The sequence below is a fragment of the Lutjanus erythropterus genome, chromosome 3 (genome assembly GCF_056507025.1).
Source record: "Lutjanus erythropterus isolate fLutEry1 chromosome 3, fLutEry1.hap2, whole genome shotgun sequence".
Classification (NCBI taxonomy): domain Eukaryota; kingdom Metazoa; phylum Chordata; class Actinopteri; order Lutjaniformes; family Lutjanidae; genus Lutjanus; species Lutjanus erythropterus.
The window spans coordinates 30169953-30193486 of record NC_139319.1 but is presented as its reverse complement, the minus strand read 5'-3'; the positions used below and the strand labels follow the sequence as shown (position 1 = coordinate 30193486).

The window sequence follows — 23534 nt, the reverse complement described above, 5'->3', positions numbered from 1 at the left end:
TTTTTCATTTCCTACCATCATCTTTAAAATTCACGCTTTTGGTTTGAGCATTTCAATTTAAGCTTTTGCATTTTAAATGAGCTTTTTCATTTTTTTTCTTTTTAAATTTAATTGTAGCCTAATTTTCCCTTACAAATATAGTAACAAAAAAAGAAAGAAAAAAAAGAAGAACCCTTTATTTATTTATTTTTTTTTTCCACTTTTTATTTTCACAACAAAAATCCTCCATAATCTTTGTCCGGGCAAACCTCCGGCAGAAGAAATAGGGGGGCGGGGTGCTGCGTGTTTCGGCCGCTGGGGGGCAACAGCGTCCCGTCCACGTCGTGAGTCCTGGAAGTTGTGAGTGTGCTGCTTCCAATTCAGCCACAACAATGAAAGCTATCATTCAAAGGGTCACCAAGGCGTCTGTGATAGGTAAGAGGCTGCTCTGAACTGAGCGAAGCTGTCGGACTTTGACACTCTTCATAGTATCGGTAAACCGAGCTTCATAGCTTTCATTTATGGACGTTGCTGACCACGCATTTTAGCTAACTTAGCAGGGTTAGCATTAGCACTCCCAACTGAGACGAATGAGGCTCCAGAGCCAACCAGGCGTGTCTCTGACCGGTGAGTCCACACAGAGACACTGCTGGTTGGTTGCTGAAGCTCGGAGGAGACCAACGAAGGTTATTTCGAATGATGAACGTGTCCTCTGGATGTCCTCGGGTCCTGAGAGCTGAATGACAGACAGTCCTGTCTGCTGGCTCCTTTCACCACACACACTGATGTCATTCAGTCTGTCACCTGTCAGCCTGGGCTGTTTGTCACTGAATGAGCTCACACTCACCCAAACTTCTCTTGTCCTGCAGTGGGAGAGGAACAGATCAGCTCAATAGGCCGAGGACTGTGTGTACTGCTGGGCATATCAGCGGAGGACACCCAGAGGGATGCTGAATACATGTGAGTGTGTGTGTGGGAGGGACCCTAAACCCTGCTGAGTGCATCTGAAATCACTGTTTAAACATTTGTGTAACAATCAGTGTCTTTACTCCATAGTTTGTCTGCCAGAGAGCACTGACAAGCTTATTTTTTACCTTTCAGTTCACTTTAGTTTTATCCGCAGAACAAATTGAAAACGTGTGAAATGGGACACCCTGATAGAGAATGTTATTTTTAATATTCTAAAATATTTTAAATGTGTTTACTGACATGTTATATAGAAAAAAACTGCATGTATTACACAGTACCATTGACAACCTACAAACATTCTTGAGATCTCAAAAAAGGCATATTTTCAAACCAAAGGAGGGTATCTGTTTCATATACTGTGTTTTAGGGATGTACTCACGATTATTTTCATTTTCAACTAATCTGTGGATTATTTTGTCAATTAATCGATTAGTTGTTGTCTATAAAAATTTTGCATTTTGCAAAACCCAAGGTGATGTCCTCAAATGCCTTGTTTTGCTCACAACCCAAATATATTCAGTTTATTGCCATAAAGGAGTAAACAAACCAGAAAATATTCACATTTAAGAACCTCTACTTTCTTTCCTGCATTCTGATGACTTCTAAAGAATGAAGATAACAAAACAATAAGTACACTTTTTTTTTTTTTTTTTTTTGCAAACAAATGGCAGCAGATGACTTATAACTGACACTTATTAGTTGGAAAAAAAACACAGAGGGACCATGTCATTTAGCCTTACCTTGTTCAGTTTCAAATTTGATTCACAAGACAGAAATATTTTTTAAAGGTATGTTATTGAGGCTGGTCTTGAAAAAATGTGCCCCTTTCCTTTAAAACTTTCCATAAGAAACAGGAATTCTTTCTAGGATGTCTGAAATTTGCGTCAGTGTTTCTTTCTCTTAGTACTCTCCATATTTCTGAAGCAGATGTGGATGCAGCAGGCACGAGCAGCTCTCTTTTATGTCCCAGAACAACGTTTGAGGTAGATGTATTGTTGTCCAGGTGGAAATAACAGATGTTTAGGGCCATCGAGAGCCAGAAATAGGTTGTGATAATGAAAAAGGAGAAAAGGTGGAAACATTTCTCAGATATTGGGAGAAATATGGGAGAACTGTGTCCCCAGGAGGAAACTGGAGAGATCAGTAAATCTTCTGGGAAAATTGGGAGGGCTGGCAAGTGTGCCTACAAATCATGTAAAAGCTTTTAAGACAAGACCCCAAGAAACTAAAAAGTAATATAACCTAAACCAAAAAAAGCTACTAAATGGTCACAAGACCATTTGTTCAGCAGTCTATAAACTGGTTAAATAGGTAAGATACAGTAAAAAGAGACATATGGCAACTGGAAGTAACTATATAATTTTAACTCGTTTAGTTTACAAGTCCCTAGCTGTATAGGGTATTTAAGCTTTGACATATTTTAATAGTACCTGCTGCCTTAGGCTCTTTTTAAATAGATTTTTTGGCTTTCGCTTTTATTTTTGATAGTGACAGCTGAAGCTATGACAGGAAAGGGGTTAAAGAGAGACGGGATGACATGCAACAAATGGGCTGCAGGTGGGAATTGCACTGGAGGCTGCTGCAGAGGACTGAAAGCCTCAGTATGCGCTCTACCAACTGAGCTATAGGGGCGCCTCCCAATGTAATTAATCTCATTCACTACATGTGGACGTCTACAAACCACACTAAAGTTTGTCCTTTGCCCAAGATGTGTACTTGCATTCATTACATTACTGCAGTGCATTGCTTAGCTTTGTACACCTGTATTCTAAACCTCCATCTGATGGAGGTAAAACACTGAGTATGATGAAGTACCTCCTGAAACACCACTACAAACTATCCCTTTAAAGTCCTCTACTACATTCTTAAAATTTGTTAAAGTTGTGTTATCCAATACACTGAACATTGCAAAACAGGTTTGTATTAATTCAAAGTTACACGTTTGTTATAGGTAATGCTGTGCAGACTTTTTAAATAAGTCTGCACTTGAATGTATTGTATTACTGTGCAAGCATTATTGACAAACATGACAAAAATACTGCAGACTTCATGTTCACATTGATGGATTACATAACTTACAAGTCTGCTTTCATGCCATACAGAGATGAAATGAAACTGATGAGTGTCTGTAACAAAAGAAAAGCACAAAATCTGTATGACATGCATTAAAAATGACCAGCAAAGGTGTAAAGTATGAGTGATTTGATGTTAATGAGCTAAACATAAAGTTTTAAAATCAAAAACTACATTATAACAGAAAAATATTGTAAGTCTGGCCAAGAAAAGAGACAGCTAAGTCTCTGCTGTGATGAGTTACATTTCTCAGTCAAGTTCCCAGTTGATTTTCATGTCCTGTCATGAATGCTTGATGGGATGATTGGAAACCAGTCTAGAAAACTTGTGTTGTACTGTAAACTAGTAAGGCCTTGGCCAGTATTATTGCCCGGATTGATCAGAGTGATTGTCACAGTTACAGACAGGTTCCTCACTGCTCTCCCTTGTGTTTTCAGGGTACGTAAGATCCTGAACCTGCGGCTGTTTGAAGATGAGAACGGGCGAGCGTGGAGCAAAAGTGTCATGGACAGGGACTTTGAGGTGCTGTGTGTGAGCCAGTTCACACTGCAGTGTATACTGAAAGGCAACAAGCCAGACTTCCACTCAGCCATGCCTGCAGAGCTGGCCCAGCCCTTCTACAACAGCATCCTGGAGAGCATGAGGAGCACCTACAAGCCAGAGCTCATTAAGGGTGGGTGAAACGATGACTTAGCCAACTTAACTGTCCCACTTTATAGTCCTACAGTGAAGTGTTTCTGCTGCTCTCATGCTTTTTCAGATTTTATAAAATCAGTTAATAAATTTTCCCATTTTTGCAGTTATTGCAAAACATTTTTTTGTGTGCTTTGAAAAATAGCATATTATATTTAGCATATAATATTTTTTTTTCCACTTTTCCACTTAGTTTTCCACTTTATTGTTGATTTTTTCATCCATATATTTGCATATACAAGCCTTACATGAACAATCTACAATCTACATACTTCCATCTGTGCTTGTTGTAGTCTCAGGCGATGTGTCAATTTTTCCATTGTGTGGATTTCATCTACAATCCCAATCCACTGGTCCTGACTGGGAGGGTCCACTTTACCCCATTTCCTCGTAATAGGTTTCTTACCTGCTATCAGCAGTATTTTGATCAAATACTTATCCCTTACTCTTATAGTCTCTTTAATAGAATCAAAATTACAAAAATATAGCACCATGTAGGTCATAGGAATATCATACTCCAGAATCTTTTGTATAGTTTTGTGTACAATTTCCCAAAACTTCCGTACTTTATGACATTTCCAAAATATGTGTGCGTGATCTGCATCCACTGCTCCACATTTCCTCCAGCATGATAGGTCTGTACCCTTATACTTGTTCTTGACCTTGGGTGTAATAAAAAACCGGATCAGATTTTTCCAGGAAAATTCCCTCCATATCCATGAATTGGTGGATGTCTGATGATTTTTCCATATATCTTGCCAATCCTCATCTGAAAAGCATATAATATTTTAAAGCATATGGAAATTTTCTTTGAAATAGTAAAAGTGCAAATCTAAAGGAAGGACCACCTAAAAAAATTGTTACTTGTTGAATCGTAGGCTATTTTTAGAAGACAGTCTTTTCCAACAGGGAACTGAAGCTGCCATCTTCGACTCTACCAGACTCCTTTGACAAAAACAGTAACTTTAACTTGCAGAACATTGGCATTGCTGGTCTACCACTGGCTCAACTGGTTCGTTTCTTTGTGTTAACATGTGACTTTGGCGCTTCAACACATTAGTTCAGATCCAAACTAACATTGCTTTCTGTGGATTGAGGCAGCAGTAGCCCAGCACCTCTCGTTCTCTACGAGATAAAATTTCTGTTTTTGTCAAAGGAGTGTGGAGTGGTATAACGGCTTCAGTTCCCCTTTGTTGAGTTGGCTCAGGCGCTTGACATGGACTTCTTATTTCTATAATAAATGTCCAAGCTTAAGCACACCCAATCCAAACCCAAAATCAGGAAAGAGTATATTATATATTTGGATTAAAACTAATTTATAATGCTTTTAGAAGCTTACTATTATGTACATAAGACCTTAAATTACATAATTAGAAGGCCATCATAGATTTGGTTTTCCAATGGCTTTAAAGGGTCATTATGAGAACTGTTGAGGTCAGAACAAGAGGCCAATTTCTAGCAGAGGACAACATGACTAAGAAAATACAGGGTTGGTCACAGCTACTTGTTTCCAAGCTAATTAAAAACAAAAGTGTCGAGGGTTGCTGTTATCACCACTCATTTTACATTTGGCGCAGTGCCCCGTGCCCCTGCTGTTTACCTGCCTGTATTCCCATTTCAGTGTGAGGTTATGGCTTTTTGGGAGGAGGGAGGTGCGTATTATCGGTGATGCTGTGACGCGGTGACGGTAGCAGTGAATTGGGTCAGCCCACCGGGGAGCAGGTGCGGAGAACACCTTGTCCCAGCAAGGGAGGCATAAGGCTTCCTAATTAGTCCCCCCCTCCAGAGAGGAAATATGATGATGCAGCGCTTTTCCGCCACGGCCCACAGCTTCATTGTGCAGATGGTGTCATTAATCTCACGGACCCAGTGGAAGAAAGGAGAACATTTAAGTTGAAACTTCATCTTTTGTCCCCAATGTCTCAAGGCTTCACATTATCCCACATCCTCATGAAACATCGACTGCCCATGCCAAACAAATTCCACTTTACTTGTTTACTGCCTATTAATATTGGGGTGTACTGGGCCACTTAGACTGAGGGCTAACTGGCAGTGATGCTAATAGATGAAACGTGAGTTTATCTCATGTGAGATCTCTAGGTCTCATTTTTTTTTTGTGGCTTGTAACATGTGTCTCTGTCTTGTCTTGTGTTTCTAGATGGGAAATTTGGAGCCTACATGCAGGTCCACATTCAAAATGATGGACCTGTTACCATTGAACTGACATCACCTACTGGTCCCACAGACCTCAGACAGGTATGTCATTGAGCAGGAAGGAGTACAAAGTAGTTAAAAAATCTTAACTCAAGGTCCACTTATTTGCTCTTTACTGGAGTGTTGAATTGCATGTCATTCATGTTTGGTTTTTTTGAGGTGGCTCAGTTGCTAGATACAGTTAAAACCTCATAAAAAAGCAAGTAAACGTACCTTAAATTAAGATTGTTTTTGTGTAAGCTGCATTTCTATATATAGTTCTATATATATATTCAAAGTGAATATATAAATGCTGGTTCTCACTCTGTACTATTGCACCATAAAAAGCACAGATTAACTTCATCTCTCTACCCAACTTGAAGTCTTGCATGATGTGTCATTCCACTTTTCAGGGACTCATTTCAGTTCTCGTTTTGAACCACTAGGTGGTGATATTTACTCTTCTGTTGTGTGCAGTTGCTCTTGATTCTCATGTAACATGTAGAGCTGATTTTTTTTTTTTAAAATTGAGAGTGATGATTTGAGTAAGAAACATTGATTATCCAAGAACAAAAGTTACGAACTTGTGGTTTATTTTCCACTGTCACTGACCTCATCGGTTTAACTGTTATGTAAGTCTAAATGATGATCAGATATGAGCCCAACAGATAGTGCACTCTAAGGTCAATACAGTTGGAAAAATGAAGCAAATGAGCACGACCTGGCTGCACCTGCTGCATCCCAACAGAGAAACCTCTTCAGTGATGCTCCAATTCACTCAGCCATATCTGTTTAAAAAAGCTCTTTCCTTTTTGTAATCTTTTGGTAGAATTTCCTTTCCTTTCCTTTTCGTTTCTTTTTCTTTTTCTTTTTTCTGAGTTTATCATCGCCTGCTAAATGTCAAAGACTTGTTGGTTTATGGTTTGCACATGGCACTTAAGTTCTTTGCCTTTATATTGATTTATTGGGGTGTTTTCTTTTACTAATTGGAAATTTCCTTGCATATGAATCCAATTTAAGATCAAAGAGCGTGCATCAACATTCTCTGGTGGGTGAGAACAGACTTCACTGTCAGTGTACATTAGATGAATCCCACATAGGATTTTATTTTCGTCTTACTCCTTTATGTAAGAACAATACAAGAGAAAAATAAGACAAAATTTATGCATGTGGCCCATTAACTCCAATCAGAACATCTTTTTGAACTTTTTCTGATATACTGGATATACTCGGCTGTGTAAGATTTGAAATGAATGATTACTGGGGAGGTGCTTTATGTAGGTATAATTTTGCAGTGGCATACACTGCCCCGTGGTGTATTTGTCCCCAAGATGAAACACTGAAAGTAAACTACTACAAGTTAAATCCTGATGAAGGACAATAAATGTTGTTTTTTTTGTCAATTTAGACTAAAAGAACCCAGACACTAAGCATCATGTCCTTGCCAAGATCGACGTCTGCCATTGCCACCTCTTCCATAGCCTTGTGGAGTGGGACTGATTCACTGAGTGTTCTCACTCACTCACCCCCATGGTGAAGCTGAAAGCACACCCGATTTGGCTTAGTTGGGTGTTTGTCTCTGTACTGTGTGTGTGCGCTGTGTGGGTGACAGGGTGTTATGTGTGGGCTTCAGATGATTGGCAGCACCAGCCCACATGCACAGGCCTCAGGGAGCTCGCTGCTGCCACTTCATGCTCACCCTCTGCAGTACCTGTCCCTGTGGAAGCCGACCAGGCCTGCTCCCAGCAAGCTCATCCTGTTCTCTATTTACTTCAGTAAACCACATGCCTCAGGGTCAAACCAGGATTCCTCCCTTTAAAGTGACTTATTCTGAAACTGTGCACATAGATCAGAATGGGTTAATATCTCATCATCTGCAGTACACACTGTGAAGCAGATCTGACTTCTGAATGACTCTGCAGTGTGCTGTTGTTTTTGTGAGAAAGGACATCTGTAGTGCTGAAATGAATAGTAGATTAATAGATGACTTGATTGGTGTCATCTTTGGTTTTGAGAGCTCATGATGGACAGGGCTGAGTATTGAACCTCAATAACTTTTTTAGTACCAACTAAACTATGTCCAGAGGAAAATGGTTTTAATGATTTAAGCAAAGATTTGTCAGCGTTAAAACTATTTAATTAAGGCTCAACTCTTGTGTGGCTGATAGTGCTTTGACAAAGTTTAACATTTTAAAAGTTTGACTCATTCAACTAAATGTAAAAAGTTTTTTTTGTCGAAAAAGGTTTACATTTGTCAAAGAAAGATAAGGAAAATAGGGCTGAAACTAACAATTATTTTTATTATTAATTAATCTGTAAATTATTTTTTCAATTAATAGATGAGTTTTTTTGGTCCATAAAATGTCAGAAAATAGTGAAAAATATAATTAGTGATTCTCCAAGCCCCAGTTGATGTCCTCAGATGTCTTGTTTGTGACCCAAAGTTTACTTAAAAAAAAAACGACTCAAACTATGAATCAATTAGCAAAACAGTTGGCAATAAATTTAATAGTCGATTAATAATTGATTAATCGCTGCAGCTGTAATGGAAACTACAAACCCCAATTCCAAAAAAGTTTGGATGCTGTGCAAAACGTAAATAAAAAAGGAATACAGTGATTTGCATGAATATAGTACAAAGACAATATATTTATCATTCAGTTTATTGTTTTTTGTAGATAAATATGAAGTTGATGCCTGCAGCACATTACAAAAAAGTTGTGACGGGGGCAACTAAAAAGTGGAAAAAAACGCCTGTTTGGAAAATTCAACGGGTTGTCGGAGCAACATATGCTGCCATCCAGATGATGTCTTTGTCAGAGACGTCCCTGCTTACTTCTGCAAGGCAATGCCACAGAGCAAAGACACATTCTGCATGTTATAGTGTCTTTCATTGAAAATACGTGGCTCATTATGAAGGGCAAAATACGACAACACTGTTGAGCACCTCAAGATCAAGCTAGAATCATTTTCAAAACTTCAACAATTAGTGTCCTCAGTTTCCACACGCCTCCTGAGTGTTGTTAAAAGAAAAGGTGATGTATCACAGTGGTGAACATGCCCGTGTCCCAACCTTTTTGTAACGTGTTGCAGGTATCAAATTCAGAATTGGTGTATATTTACAAAACTCAATTAAGTTTGTCAGTTTTAACATTAAAGGGACAGTTTACCCCAAAATCAGCAGCAGTTTTAACATTAAATGGACAGTTTACCCAAAAATGAGCAGTCAGTCATTATCTACCCACCCTCATGGCAATTGGAGGTCGGGTTTAGTGTTTCTAGTCCACAAAACACTGCTGGATTTTAACAGGAAAACAGTGTTGTATAATGTCCCAAACAATGGGAGTGACCAGTTTGTCTTCATACTGCTTGAATGGTCTAATCCATGTCTCCTAAAATTAATGTAGAAGGTGTCATTTACACCATGTTTTTAGCCTAAATCTACACTTTAGAGCTTAAGCTGGGAGCCATGTTCACATGCACACTGTCTGAACTGAATGTGTGTGGTGTGACAGTGTGTGAACGGCATGTTGGGGCTTTAGCAGACTAGAATTACACCAGACAAGCAGTATGGACAAACTGTATGTTTTGGGTTCTTTTGGTTTGTTTTTTTTATGTTTGAACACTGGTCAACATTCACGTCAACTGTTTGGGAGATTCTGCAACACTGTTTTCCTGTGAAACTCCAGCAGTGTTTTGTGACGGCATGAGGGTGAGTAGATGATGACTGAATTTTCATTTCTGGGTGAACTATCTCTTTAAATATTTTGTCTTTGTATTAATTTAAATACAGTCCAGAAAACTAATATGCTCACTGTTACAACTCTAAGATTGCTGATGTTGAGTGGTTAATTTTTTACCATGTGCCAATTTTTTAACCATCTTAGTTTAGCATGTTGCCATGCCAGTGTTTACTCATTAGCACTCGACATGAAGTACAGCTGAGGGTGATTGGAATGCCAGTTTTTTTTTTTGCAGGTATTTGTTAAAAAAGCAAATTAAAAAGGAAATTGGAATTTAAACTTGATGACAGTACTGGATGAATTATTGAGGGATCACCAAAACCATTTAAATGCATCCTCAAGAGACCTTCATTATCTAAAGCAAATTTCATGGTAATCCATCCAATAATTGTTAATCAAAACCACAGAGGCCAACCTCTTTTGGTACTATTGTACATCCTCTGACCTCAACCAGATTTGATGGTAAATAAACATTAAATAGTTGTTGAGATATTTGATTTGGGTGGAGAAACTTGTGGCTGTTGGCTTGTGGTCTTACCCTTTGCTAGTGATTTATTGTGACCAGCATTCACTTGCAGATATTTCCCAAGACTGGTCGGACGCTTCAACTCCATGTGTTATTTCAAAATTGTTGCCAATGTGGCAGATGTTTGGACTATGTGTTGCCTGAAGAGTTTTTAAGGTTTACCATGTCCTGTAGTTACTGTGAGTCCACAGATAGACCCACTTGTGCTGTCATGCTAGTCTGTGAGCATAATTAACTCACATATGGATTAATGATGGTCACATTTGCGTTCATTACCTGCAGATGGATACATTCATTTCCTTGTTCACCAAAAACACAAACACATTCAATGCATTTTATTACATTCATGCACAATGCTGGGTTTCAGTACCAAAACTTTGGTGTCGTATTAGCAATGATATCTCCACACCTAGTCCTAGTCAGCAGTATTTTCATCTATTTTTTTACATTGTATAAATCAAACAATCAATTAATCGAAAAGAAGATAATTTTTAGTCATTGGTTTCCAAACACAACAACCACAATACTAGAATTTTTCATTTTTATACAGTATCTGGAAAATATCAGTATTTGATACTGTTTTCGATAGCACGGGGAAAATCGACAAAAAATTAAACATTTATTTAAAGATAGATATAGCAAGGCAATGAAATAGCAACAGATATTCAATCTGAGAAAATGAGACGAGTAATGAAACAGACACAGCAGAGATGCATGTGTCAGATCGCATTTGGGGAGGAGTGAGATAGTGCAGCTGTGAAAAATTAGTATTGAAAGCATTTCAAATATTCAGTATGGTTATTTGTCGATATTTCAATATTTTTGACGAGACTATTGCGCCCCCTCCCCATTTCATGTTAGACTGAACAGACACAAAGCTCATGTGCTAGACTGAAACAAACCACGATTTCTAGGCAATAGAGCTTTTTGCAAAATTTCCGTAGCATTGAACAAATTAGTGCAAACCAGACATTAAGTAATGAGGATATTAGACCATGCAAACGAAAGACAGAGACCTCCTCGTCTCTCAGTAACAGGGATACACCTCTCTCAGCCTCTTACTCAAGCCATTTGAAAGGAGTTCATATATCCGTCTTCCTGAATCGATTCTGGTCACTTCCGTGGAACCTGGCCAACGTCCTTATGCTTTGGCTCCAGGCCGGCTTTGGCTGCTCTCCCCGTGGTGTGCTTGGGTGCTCGCCCAAAGGGAGGGATATTAAGCAGTCCTCAGAATTTTAATCTTGTCTGTTTGGGATGTTTTGCTGTGGGGGCCGGGGAGCCAAAGCCAAGGCTGAACATGAGGGATAAAAGGCCAGCCAATAGGCTAAGCTTGGCACGGGGGGAAATGAAGCAATGGCCAACAGACACTGTCCCTTTCTTTCCATGAATCAGGGATTTAGTCCGCCGCAGGGTCAAGCGGCCAGCAAACAATGGTGTTATCCAGAGCAATGAAAATCATCCTGTTTGGATGTTCTCTTTGGGATGCTGAACAGCCGGGATCAATGGCAGAGGAGTCCTGAGTTTTTCTGTTTGTTCACCTGACTGTTTTTGCATTTTGTTTTGGGGTGTGGGCTGGAAGCCAGCATACACAGATATTATATAATGTTTGATCTTGTTAGGTCAGGATTTATCCAGTTTGGATTCAGAGTTGGGTGTAGCTTTAACATTAGATTGAAATGTTGATTGCTTAATGGTAAAAAGAGAAACATTTGTTCACAGTGTCCAGTTTGTATTCAGATGTTGAAAGCATGTTTCTCCCCTGGTTTTTATGTACCAGATGTTATATCATCAACAACAACAGTCGGCCTGGTTTGATACTACACCGTGTTAATGGGTTCAAATGGGAATAACACAGAATTTTTTTGTGCGCTTTGAATAATGTAATGCCTTATGCAATGCTTTGGATTTTTAAGATGACATTTAGTTCATAAATATTTACCCGACAGCCATAAAAGTTTTAGCGTCTGTGTTTACAGGCCCTTTTCAGATGATGGGTAGCATACTGACTTCATCATTCCTGTTGCGGTGTTTTATGAACCGTGAAGAATACAATGAGAAAACAAGTAGGAGCGGGTTTGATCAGAGAAGGGACTGGTAGCACTGAGTGGCACTGGGAAGGGCTGTTGTTTGGAGTGTGTGAGAGGCAGTGCATGCAGTCAGAACAATAGACTCATTGAAGTGATCATATGACAACCCAGAATAGCTCCAAATGAGGAGAGAATAGAAGTGTCCGTGTATCCTCGAAGACGACTCGGATGTGGAGTGTTGGTCTGCAGTACTGACGTGTTTCTCTGTCTTTATTTAATTAATTATACTAATTCGCATGCATGTTGAGACCTTTGGGTGAATACTGAACATACTGCAAAGGTCATGATCTGCAAGTCATGATGCAGCACGTTTTGGTTTGTGTGCCTCAGCCCGTTGAGCCACCAGGAACATCGGACTGATAAGCTTCTAGTTACAGTTCAGATAAACATGTATTTTTATATTTTACAAAATTACTTCTTTTGAAGGGACAGTTCACCCCAAAATCAAAAAATACATATTTTTCTTCTGCCTGCAGTGCTGTTTATACATCGAGATAGTTTTGGTGTGAGCTGTCGGGGTTTGGAGATAACTGTATAAATGACTGTATTCTCTCTGATATAATGGAACTAGATGGCACTCAGCTTGTGGTACTGAAAGCACCAGTAAATTTAAAAAACACAACAGCAAAGTCTGTTTCCTGAAATCATGACCCAGTTACTCGAGGTGATTTACAGAATTTGTGAGAAGTTTCATTTAGGAACCGTTTTCTTTCTACCAAACTACACTTGGCAAAATTGGTAAACTGTGACTGTTAGAGCTGGGATTTCAGTTGGGCCAGACACAGCAAAAAAGCGTCAAAAGGGAAAAATATTTTGCTGCAATAAGCGGCAGGCAGCCAGGTAACTTTTAACAATAGCAGGTGTCTGTAGTGTGTAGCTGTCACTTTCACCCAATAGAGGGCAGCAAACACCACACAATGACCGCAGAACAAGTAAGGTTTTTCCTCAAGATTTCTGTATTTAAACTTGTATTCAGTCACTTTGTTACTGTCCATTTGGTTAAGTTATACTTAAGTTTGTGTTTGGTAGTAAGAGCTGTTTTAGCCTGTATGAAACTTTCTGAGTCTTATTTCTCTGTTGCAGTAAACATGGTACAAAGTACACACAGTTGCATGTAGCATATGTCCCCAGTAAAATTACTTCTGTCTACCAACATGGCTCTATCTACTGTTGTGCTGTGTGGTAGTGTTGGAAGTAGCTTTAATTAAAAAAAAAAATCAAGTGTTTTCTGGCAGACAGTTTCTGTCTCTGCGTCGCCATCAAGCTAGCCACCTAGCAACAGCATCAGTCCCAACTGCTTCGTCTCTAGACTACAATTAAGATAGTGCTGGCCTTGAAGGAGGTTAATTCACCTGCTGCTTCCTAAACAAACACACAGGCTGTGGCCCAGTAATGAAGTCCTAACAAATGAGTGAGTCGGCTCCAACCTCTGTCTGCCTAGAGGTAACAACAAAAACAATCTCATTGGATAACTCTATTTTACTGTTTTTCAGGAAAGTAACTCTCTCTTTTCTGATGCAACCTTGATAGAAAATGGGGCACAATTTAGAATTAGAAGAGAATAGCCCAATAATTAAATTAAGGAAATCAAATATAATATGCTTAAATATATCATTTATGATGCTGACACATTTGACCCTTTCTGGAGGATTAGAAGGCCCTAAGGGTCCCCTCTGCTTGCCAGCCATATTGCTGCGTAGAAGGAATTGTGCATCTACTCATGGACGAGAGGCTTGTATATACATTTTTCAGAAACTTGAATTATTCATGACAACAAAGGCAACAGTTATAGTTTAGGGTTTTTTTTGAGGTATTGTTCTTTTTAGTCCTTTAGTAGTTTAAAGATTTAAAAAAAGGATGCCCACAGTTGAAACGCCAGCACACCATATATCCTAACTTTTAGTCCTGTGTAATGTTGAGCTCCAAACATGATGCATCCTACACTTCCCATAATAATAATAATAATAATAATAATTTGATAGCTTCTTTCATTATACTCTTCATGCAGGGTTATTCCTACATCACTCAAACTCGTCATGAGTTTGTAATACAGACTTGATCAGTAAAAATGAAACTGGTAGGTTTCTGGGTCTAAATTAAATGTCATTTGCCCTCATGAATAGGAAATAGACATTAAATAATTGCCTTTATAGACAATCATATATCTATATATAAACAACAGTTACAACTAGTTGACAACTTATGCAGTTCTCTTTCACTGTTAATAATTGGTATTTTGTCTTATAAAGTTGGTAAAGTAAATGGTGATGTTTGCTGCATTTCTGAGTTACTTAGGTAGAGCTATAACAAAGTTAGGTAGCAGAAAATATTTTTGGCTAAAGTATAAAACGTATATGGTGAATGTCAGCTTGCCGCTCAGAATCAAAGTTCTGTTTTTTTGAAGCTCACTGTTTTGAAAAGTTATCACATAAAACTCAAAGCTGGATGTATCAAGTCCAGGCGTGTTCTCTGGAGAGAAAAAAATCTTATTGAATAAGAAGTAGGCAATCATGAGTATGGATTTTTCCTTTGAATCCTTTTCCTCTCTAAAGGTACCAAAATGTTCTTAAGGACAATTTAATTTAGTCATCTCCTTTGGCACATTTATGTTAAGGGCACATTCATATGAAAACATATAAAAAATGTTTTCTTTTATGAACCAAACTCACCTGTTCCTTTTGTTTCCTCAGCTGTCAAAGCAGGAGAAGCAGCAACAGAGGAAAGAGAAGACGCGCTCCAAGGGCCCCTCAGAGTCAAGCAGGGAGAAAGGCGCCCAACGTTACCGACAGGACCCCAACGCCAGTAGTGGAGCTGAGGGTGATGTGTCATCAGAGAGGGAGCCCTAGGTCAGCAGGGTGAGGGAGCACAAAAATACACACCAACACATGCAGTCACATATAGTATATGTTCATACACGCACCAGGTCTCTGCAGGTCCTTAAAACATCACACAGGTTTTGTGTTAAAGTGTGTAATTTGAGGTCTTTCTAGAAAGGATAATCCTCTTATAAGCTTACTTTTTGTACAACTTTAAATTCATTATATTTGATGATATTTAAGGTCAATACAAAATACCAGGCAAGGAAAAAAGAGAGATAACAGCTCTGGGTACTCAGCTTGTAAATGAACAATGTGCTGAGTGCTCTTGGAAAATAGGGTTTAAAAAAAACAATATAAACAGGAACGTAATCCAGGCACTCCAAAAATAAGTGGTAACAACAAGGAAGGAAGAATTAAAAATGCCTTTATTGTAGTGGCTAAGTTGTTTAAATGCCAGCATTTTTCAACCACTACTGGTCTTTGTCAAGGCTTTGAAAATACCACGCATGTTGCTTTTTTACATCTGCTTTACTAACCACAAGAGAAAATGTCATGTTGCTCTCATGTTTGGAAAAAAAAATGCCAGAGTCACTTTTCCACAAAAGTAATGATGACAGTTTCAGTAGGACAGAACAAGTTACATTTCACTTGCGGCTAAAGTCTGAATAATACAGCATGTCTTAACCTTAATGAGGAAGGCTTCACAGTTTTATTCAGATATTATGCACAAAAAATAATATATATATTTATATCTTATAGCTAGAGTAAGGGTGTTTTTTGTTTTTTTTAGGCACTTGGTGGGCAGTGCATTTTGCTGAACAAACCTTATCAAGAAGATACAGCTAACGTGCTGGCAAACAGTTGCTCATCCAGTAGACACTAAACAACATTAAATTCCATGCTTGTGACTGCCAAATGAAGTTTCATGCTGGAGAGCTTTTTTGTTAAAACTAGCTGTCTTGTAGCTTTAACAAGGTTCATTAGAACGGTGAGAGTGAACCAAAATAGTAAAGTTGTGGGCCACAAAACCAAAGCATGCTGAGGGGAAATGTAGAGTTGTTTGTTAATTATCTGTGGGTATCAGTAAGAGCAACATCCTTAATATTTCTCATAGTATTTTTTGCATTACTGATATAAAACCATTGATTAGTGCAGCTTTAATTAAGCACAAAATAGGGTGAATGAGCTGATTTGTAAAGGAGTGATATGTAACAATTGCGTGTCAAAAAAATGAGTACTGCAGTCCAGATAGCAAATTGAAGTCATAGAAGGTATATTAAATAGGTTAAAATCCTGTTTAATAAGTCTAAGATTGAAGCGAGTTGTTTCCCCGTGTCCCTCGTCTCCAGACTGGAGGCAGCTCAAGCAGGCTGCAGGAGCACTGCAGGAGTAAAAGACACTGCAATGTTGTAATTTGACAATAACATGTAATGACAAGTCCTACACTGTAAGCTGTTTATAACTGTAAGCGTCAATATAAATTTAAGCCTGTTATCCTGAAAAGCTCGCTGCTTTCAAAATACACATTCTGAAGTGTGAGTTCAGTCACTGCCTGCCTCATTGCCTGCCCAGTTTAACCATTATAAACATCTAATCCGTCTAAAACTTTATAAATGATTTCATAAACAGACACTCATTTGGCAAACATTCAGAATTAATTTTAATGATAATGAATGTGAAACAGACAAACAAAAACACAAGTTACGAGCCAGAACAGAAATGTCAAAGGGGGACCTGCAGGTTTAGCATTTATTGTGAAAGAAGCAACTATTTCATATAAGTATGTTTTCTAGGGGTGGGGGAAATTTCCGATTCTTAGATGCATCGCGATTCGGACGTGGACGAATCTGAATCGATTCACAAACGTCCAAATTTCGATTATTTAAATCTGTTAATTAAAGTGATACAGAAGCTTCTAAATAATGTGGAACTAAGAAGCGCGGTACGCGTCATCGCCGGGACACTTTGGGACGCGCACCTGGAGCGACACGCGCACAGCGGAAAACAAACATGGCCGACCGGCAGCCACCTCGCCATGAGGTCCGAACAGCTCCTTCTAATTTAAAAGCAGCCGTGTGGAAACACTTCGGCTTCTACAACGTCGACGGCGGAAGCGAACTGGACAAGAGCCACGTTATATGTAAGTTGTGTCGAGCTAAAATAAAATACTTTGGCAACACAACAAACATGAGAAGCCGTAACTCGATTCCACCCGACGGAGGAGTCGGGGAGACTGCAGGCTGCTGTTGCTGCGGCTACTAGTGGCTACTGTTGGTACTTTCCAGTTTGCACATATTTCCAATAGTTTAATAAAATATAATCGAAATGAATTCTTATTACAAATGCGCTGTTTTTAAAAATTGCAAGTGACGAATGCTTATTCAGTGAGACAAAAAGAAATGTGTTTGTGAAAAAGTGCATCAATATACATAAAGATGCATCAATAATCGTTTTATAATCGAATCGTAGCCCCTGAATCGTAATCGTAATCGAATCGGCAGGTGCCCAAAGATTCCCACCCCTAATGTTTTCTTAATCTCTGATAACATATGGTGGTTGTTACATGATTTATTACAGTAAATATATGGTAGATTTCTCCTTTAATGATTAGATCAAGGCAAACGAGGAAGATTCATAAAACCACATTTTCATCTATATCCCTGAATTTTTTATTACAGCATGAACATAGAGCCTGCATAGAACATACGAGGCCAACAGGAATGTTACAAAAGGTCATTCCTTAACTATAATTATTACTCTAACTATTTTCTGTAGAGCCAGTACTGGATTTCTGGGGCCGGTCCGAGACTGGGGAGTCGAAAAATTCTGATATCGATAAATTGGTTGATGACAAATATGTTATGGAGGCAGGATATTTTACTGTTTAACAGTAAACTTTATTGTCCAAAATTACATCAGGACACTAAAAGTGTAAACTTGACTGGGAATTAAATAACTATAAATTAAAAAAAAACAAACATACCAAAATATACTGTGTATGTATATTAAGAAGAAAAATGACAAAAAAAATACACAAAATACTGCAATCTGCAGACTAATTTTCTGTTCTTCTTTTTTTAATACATTTCCTTTAGTAGTACAAATATTTATGTTAAACTGAAAAGTAGTCTGTGTTAGCGCGCTCATTTACTTCTAAATTCAGTGGCAGATGTTATAAGATGGTCTTAAGACAGTTTGATTCTGAAAACCCTGATAGACCTGTACACCTGAGCACACATTCAGAAAATGTACAGCTGGGTCTTTTTGCAAGAGATTGCACAGCTGTTGTTTTTTTACATTTTGCACTGTCAACAAATACAGTTGGCCTCAAAAATAGTTCTCTTCCATTTATTATATCAGAGTATTGTGTCAAGTACAATATGGCAGCTTTAAATGTGCAGCAAGAGGAAGAAAAGCGGTGTCGTTCACATTCACCTCAGCATCTCCGTTTTCCACTTCTTTCCCTGCCTGTGCCTGCCCTCTTTGTTATTGTTGACACTGCGGTGAAACTCGGCAACGTTCATGAGAGACAGACCTGTTTGTTTCTCATTCTGTGGTTCTTATTGCGGGGACGAGGAGGCGGGGTTGGGGTTGCTCTTATTTGCCTTCAGTATTTGTTTACTAGAGCAAAAACAGAGGAGTTGTGGGAGAACAGAGACGGGGAGGCATTGAGTCAGCTCCCTCCGCGTCCCTTCTGCTCTCCCTGCTGAGCCTGCTGCTGCTGCTGCTGGCTCCTGTGGCACTCTGAGCTCTCTCCCTGTGTGAACTCTCTGGCAGCCACGCACATGAACGGATACGCTGTCAAACTGGCACCGCAGCCGCACTTTAAAGGGATAGTTTGGAGTATTTGAAGTGGGGTTGTGTGAGGTGTTTGTCCAGTCAGTGAATTTTCCCAGTGTAGATGGTGGAGGACATGACCCCAGTTTGGAGACGCAGAGAGCAGTACCAGCACGGAAGCTAAGCAATGTACTGCTGTGAACAGGGTCAGCAGCAAAACATATTTTATTATATATATATTTTAGTCACCTAAAAAAAGACTTAAACCAGACTCCATTGACAAAATCAGAAATTTTACCTGGCAGACACAGGAGATGCTGACATGGTTACGTGGTCAATATATTCTAAATATTGTGTACATCTTCTAAACACATTATACATGTTAGAAAATAGTTCCTGAAAATGTGAAAAGACTGAGAACTCTGTAGTGCTGAATTGTGGAGTTACTCACGATTTCTGTGTTCAGGATTTTAATCATTCACACCACCCGCACTCGCTTAGAGACATTGGATATGAACAGCTAAAAATTCACAGTTGATGCTGATGCTGCATTATTTGGTACACTACAGTTTTGTCTGCTCTGTAACAGCTCCATAAACACACTCAAGCACACGCACCCTGTCCCATGTGGTACCTCGTAAGTCTGTAGTCGTATGTCAGACTCATCTACAGCGGGGGGCCCTGCGCTGTAATCCCCAAGTGCATGTTGGGTAAATATGTGCCCCAAGTCATGGAGGCTTCAGCGCCTCGTTACATAAGGCCTTTTTGTCTGACAGAGAGCCAGAGTGAGGGAGATGGGCGAAAGAAAGAGTGGGAAATGAGGAAGAGGAAACAGCAAAAAGAAGTGTGAGAGTTATTTTGTTTTTCATCGATGAGTGTGCAGCAGCCAGGGGAGTGCGCACACAGCACTTCTGGAGGTGCGTGCGCTGCGGTGGGAGGAGGAGGCAGGGGAGGGAAATTTGGATGTAAGAGAGATGTCAAACAAGGGGCTTGCTTTCTTGGCTCTGTCACTGCATATTTTAAAGAGCGAATTGGTGTTCCCGAGGTTTGCTTTGCATGACTTAAACATGAGCAGTGTGTGCTTTCCTCAGAATGAGTAATTTGTGACAGTCCTCCGTTATCTTCTCTGGTCTTCTTTCCTTCCTGTCAGTTGTGTTTGGATTTTGATAGAAACGGCACATGAAGGTTTCTGCTGTTCGTCAGGCTGTTGTGGGAAACTCCTAGCTCACCTTGTCAGCTGCCATTTTAATTGTTTGCAAATCACTTGTCAGAGATGTATGTCGAGAATAGAAGTAACATCCATTTTTAAATTTTTATATGGCTGCTTTCACAATGTGGCGCCTCTATATTTAATAAAGGCTACAGTCACATCCTTTGTGTAAATCTGTTGATAAACAGCATCATAAAGTGGTCATTTCAGTCTCCCTTCACTATCACTTTTTGATGCTGAATTTGTATCTGTTCACCTAAAATTGCTCTGAATACCTGCAATCTTTCTTTAAAGCTGCACTAATTCATATTTTAATATTCTGCAATTTATCAAATGACTGCTTTTGTTTCTGACGGGCATATTTCAAATCACAGCAGTTCCCCTCAGCTTTGTGGTATATTTTAGTGTCTTTCAGATCGTTCTTTTGGTTTTCCAACTTTGCTCACAGAAACAGAGAAATGAAAGTAGGATAAACGTTGGGCTTGAATCTGTAATGTGGTAAAAAAAAAATGTGCTGCAAATGAATGTTAATGTCGCTCCCTGTCTGCCAGATGCATTAATTTGTTGTTTGCAAACATGTTTACTGTAACAATTTTACAAGGCAGCATTCAGCGTTAATAGTTTTCTTCTTAGATCTTAAAGATAACAGTTAATTATCATATTTACTCTAGGGTTGCAGTTTATAATGTCAGGAAATGGTGAAAAATGTCTATCACAACTGTGGGGGGACAGATGCTTGGTTTTTGTTTTGTTTGCATTTTTTTGCTTTGTTTGCTCAAGACTTTTGCTACTACAGCCTCACTTGTTCTGAAGTTAATGTTACCAAACCAAGAAGATATTAAGGTCATCAAAGGTATTGAAGTATCTATTCTTATTCAATATCACATATTTAAAATGATACAATATCTGTTAATAATAGTATCAAAAGTACAGAAACTGTTTTTAAAAAAAGTAAGATTTGAAGACCCCAGCTCAGTCTTTATTGTCTTGCCAAAAATATTCTTTGCAGCAAAATTAGACAGTATTCAGTGCCTTTGTCTTTACCAGCATTGTGTGCAGTTTGTTAATTAAAAAAAAGAGAGAACATTATTCCTTTTTTTTCTTTTTCCCCCTTTTTGCTGTTTCGAAGTTTAAAGTTCTGGTATTGTGACAAGTCTAGTAGATACAGCTGTGTAACTGAATAAAGTAAAATTTTAATGAAGTAAAACATATCGTGTGCCCTTGTGGTCACAGTGGCTGCTGTTCAGAAAAAGTTGCATAGTTGCACTTTATCCTAGGTTATTATTGATTGATGATACATGAGAAGGTCCAGAAACCAAAATGATTGTGTTCTGTTTTCTCTCATGCAGATGTCACACCAGGGATATGACGGTGAGTCCAGTTTCCTCAGGAAGGCCTTAATTCTCAATGACTCTTTCACCTGATCGTGTACTGTCCTCCTTCCTGTTTGGAAATCAGCAGGATTCTCTCGGGCCTGTCGCAGAGCATCGTCCCTTCGCTGGTGTCCTTGGCTTGTCTCCTCCAGAATCACATACAGGACTTGCTAGGTGTAAACACAGTAGCAGAGTCTAACTTCAAGACAGTGCCCACTTTTTTAAGACTGGTGAAAGGAATTGAACAAAGGTGCGTAGGAAGGGAACATGGGTGATACAGGATGGAGCAGACATCAGCAGCACTACACTGTGTTGCTTTCTGTGCTCTCTTACTGTCTTTTTACCACTGCCTATCTTTCCCTGGTTCTACCTCCATTTGGCTCCGTCTCTGTCCATCTTTCTCATTCAGATTCTCCCCGCCTGTCTCACTCTCAGCCCGCTGCTCCCACTCAATCTCTGCTTACAGACCCGGCACTGACCCTGAAGCATAACTCTGCTCCAAGTCCTTGACTTATAGTACAGGCACAAGAATGTCAGGACAGTGAAAATGTAAGTCTTGCCATATTTATTGTACCAGTGACACCACATAATTAGTATAACTACATGTGTAAAGTCTGTTTTTAGACGGTTATTGTACGTGTATGAATAGACTGTGTTTAAGGTCCATCTGAAGTGTCCACAGCACACAGGTCTGCTCTGTACATGCACATGCCCTGTGCCCTCTTTTGACAAAAAAAAAAACAATAGGCAAAAGGGAGACATTTATGTTTTATAGCTAGACAGCAACTGCAACAAAACACACAAAAAAACGTCCAACTTTGAACACAACACACATCATCTTTCTACCTGTCTCCTTTTCCTTCTACAAGCATGGATGCATGGCTTGTGTTGCAGCTTATGTCGCTAAATTAGGCAACAGTTACAATACTATGGGAAACATGCACAGTTAAGCAAGGTTAGGTTGGGTTTGGTGTCAAAAACACTTAAATTAACCTATTCTGTACTTTTAAACCCTGCACTGTATTAAACAGTGGAAACAGCTAAACTAAAGCTAAACATTTGAAATGAATGAAACAAGCAAACTGGCTGAAACTGATTGAAACAAACAAAACTAATAAATAATAAAAGAAAAAGAATGAAAAATACAAAATTCTGCTCAAAAATTCTGCTGCTGACGTCAGTTTGCAGGCGCAGTAGCTAAATGACTAGTAAGCTGAACGGCTTTTAAATGTACCTTTGAAACAATTTGGATGCTAAATGGTGTTGTCAGTACAGTTGTTAACAAAATCTGTCCTCAGCTTATAAAGCTTAGCAGCTTGTTTACATTTACATCATATTTCTACGGCGACTGGTCTGCCTGCCCAGCTGTCAAACACCAACACTGAACCACCCACTCAGTGGTTTGGAGGCTAAAAGAGCATTTCTCATTTATCTCTAAAAGAATTTAATCTTAAAATGGCGTTTTGTTAATATCTAGCTTCCGTATTGTGACAGATTTCATTGTGACACAGGACAGGCCAGGGGGGTGCATAATATTGAGAGGAATTAGATTTTAACTTTAAAAAGTGGACATGTCATCACTGGATGTACCATTCTTTTGCTGGTTAGCAAACTAATGAATCTTAGCAATGTGCTGCTGAAAATTGAAGATTGATTAGTGGGTGAATGTCATGATATTGGTTCGAAATTGGTTGGGTCCATACGTACAGTAAGCACAGGTCATATTTTGTTTTTACGGGAAGAATAGATGATTGGACTTTTTATATAAAAATACAATTTTTGGCATAAATTGTTAAGTAGGTGCATAATGCATGTGATCTAAAAGGGTTAATTTTTTCATCTCATCTTGGCTTTAAAAAAAAGTATTAGTAATACATATAAAAATCACACTCACACGATCTTTAACTGCAAAAACTGATTACTACTTCTGATTTCATTTGGACCTTTAAGTCCTGAAAGATTGTATGTTTCATAAATCTCGTTTGGTCGGCCCACCAGACCCACACAGAGGAAGTGATGCTTTGACTGCAGGCACACTGCTCGCTTCAGCTGTTGTCGATTTTACATCTCGGATCGAGTAGCTTCGGCTTAG

General features: G+C 39.0%; 1 protein-coding gene across 2 annotated transcripts; it reads left to right on the top strand.

Moving 5' to 3' along the window:
- Nucleotides 1–261: 261 nt before the first annotated feature.
- dtd1 (D-aminoacyl-tRNA deacylase 1) lies at nt 262–22997 on the top strand. 2 transcript variants are annotated; one of them, XM_084715774.1, is made up of 6 exons: nt 262–414; nt 849–939; nt 3459–3694; nt 5873–5970; nt 14954–15109; nt 21419–22997. In XM_084715774.1, exons 1-5 carry the CDS (start codon nt 372–374, stop codon nt 15107–15109), a joined length of 624 nt encoding a protein of 207 aa, XP_084571900.1. In that variant the 5' UTR covers nt 262–371; the 3' UTR covers nt 21419–22997. The 2 variants fall into 2 exon arrangements, with proteins under 2 accessions (XP_084571900.1, XP_084571899.1); XM_084715773.1 differs by having other exon boundaries at nt 14954–15118.
- The last annotated feature ends 537 nt before the right edge of the window (nt 22998–23534 follow it).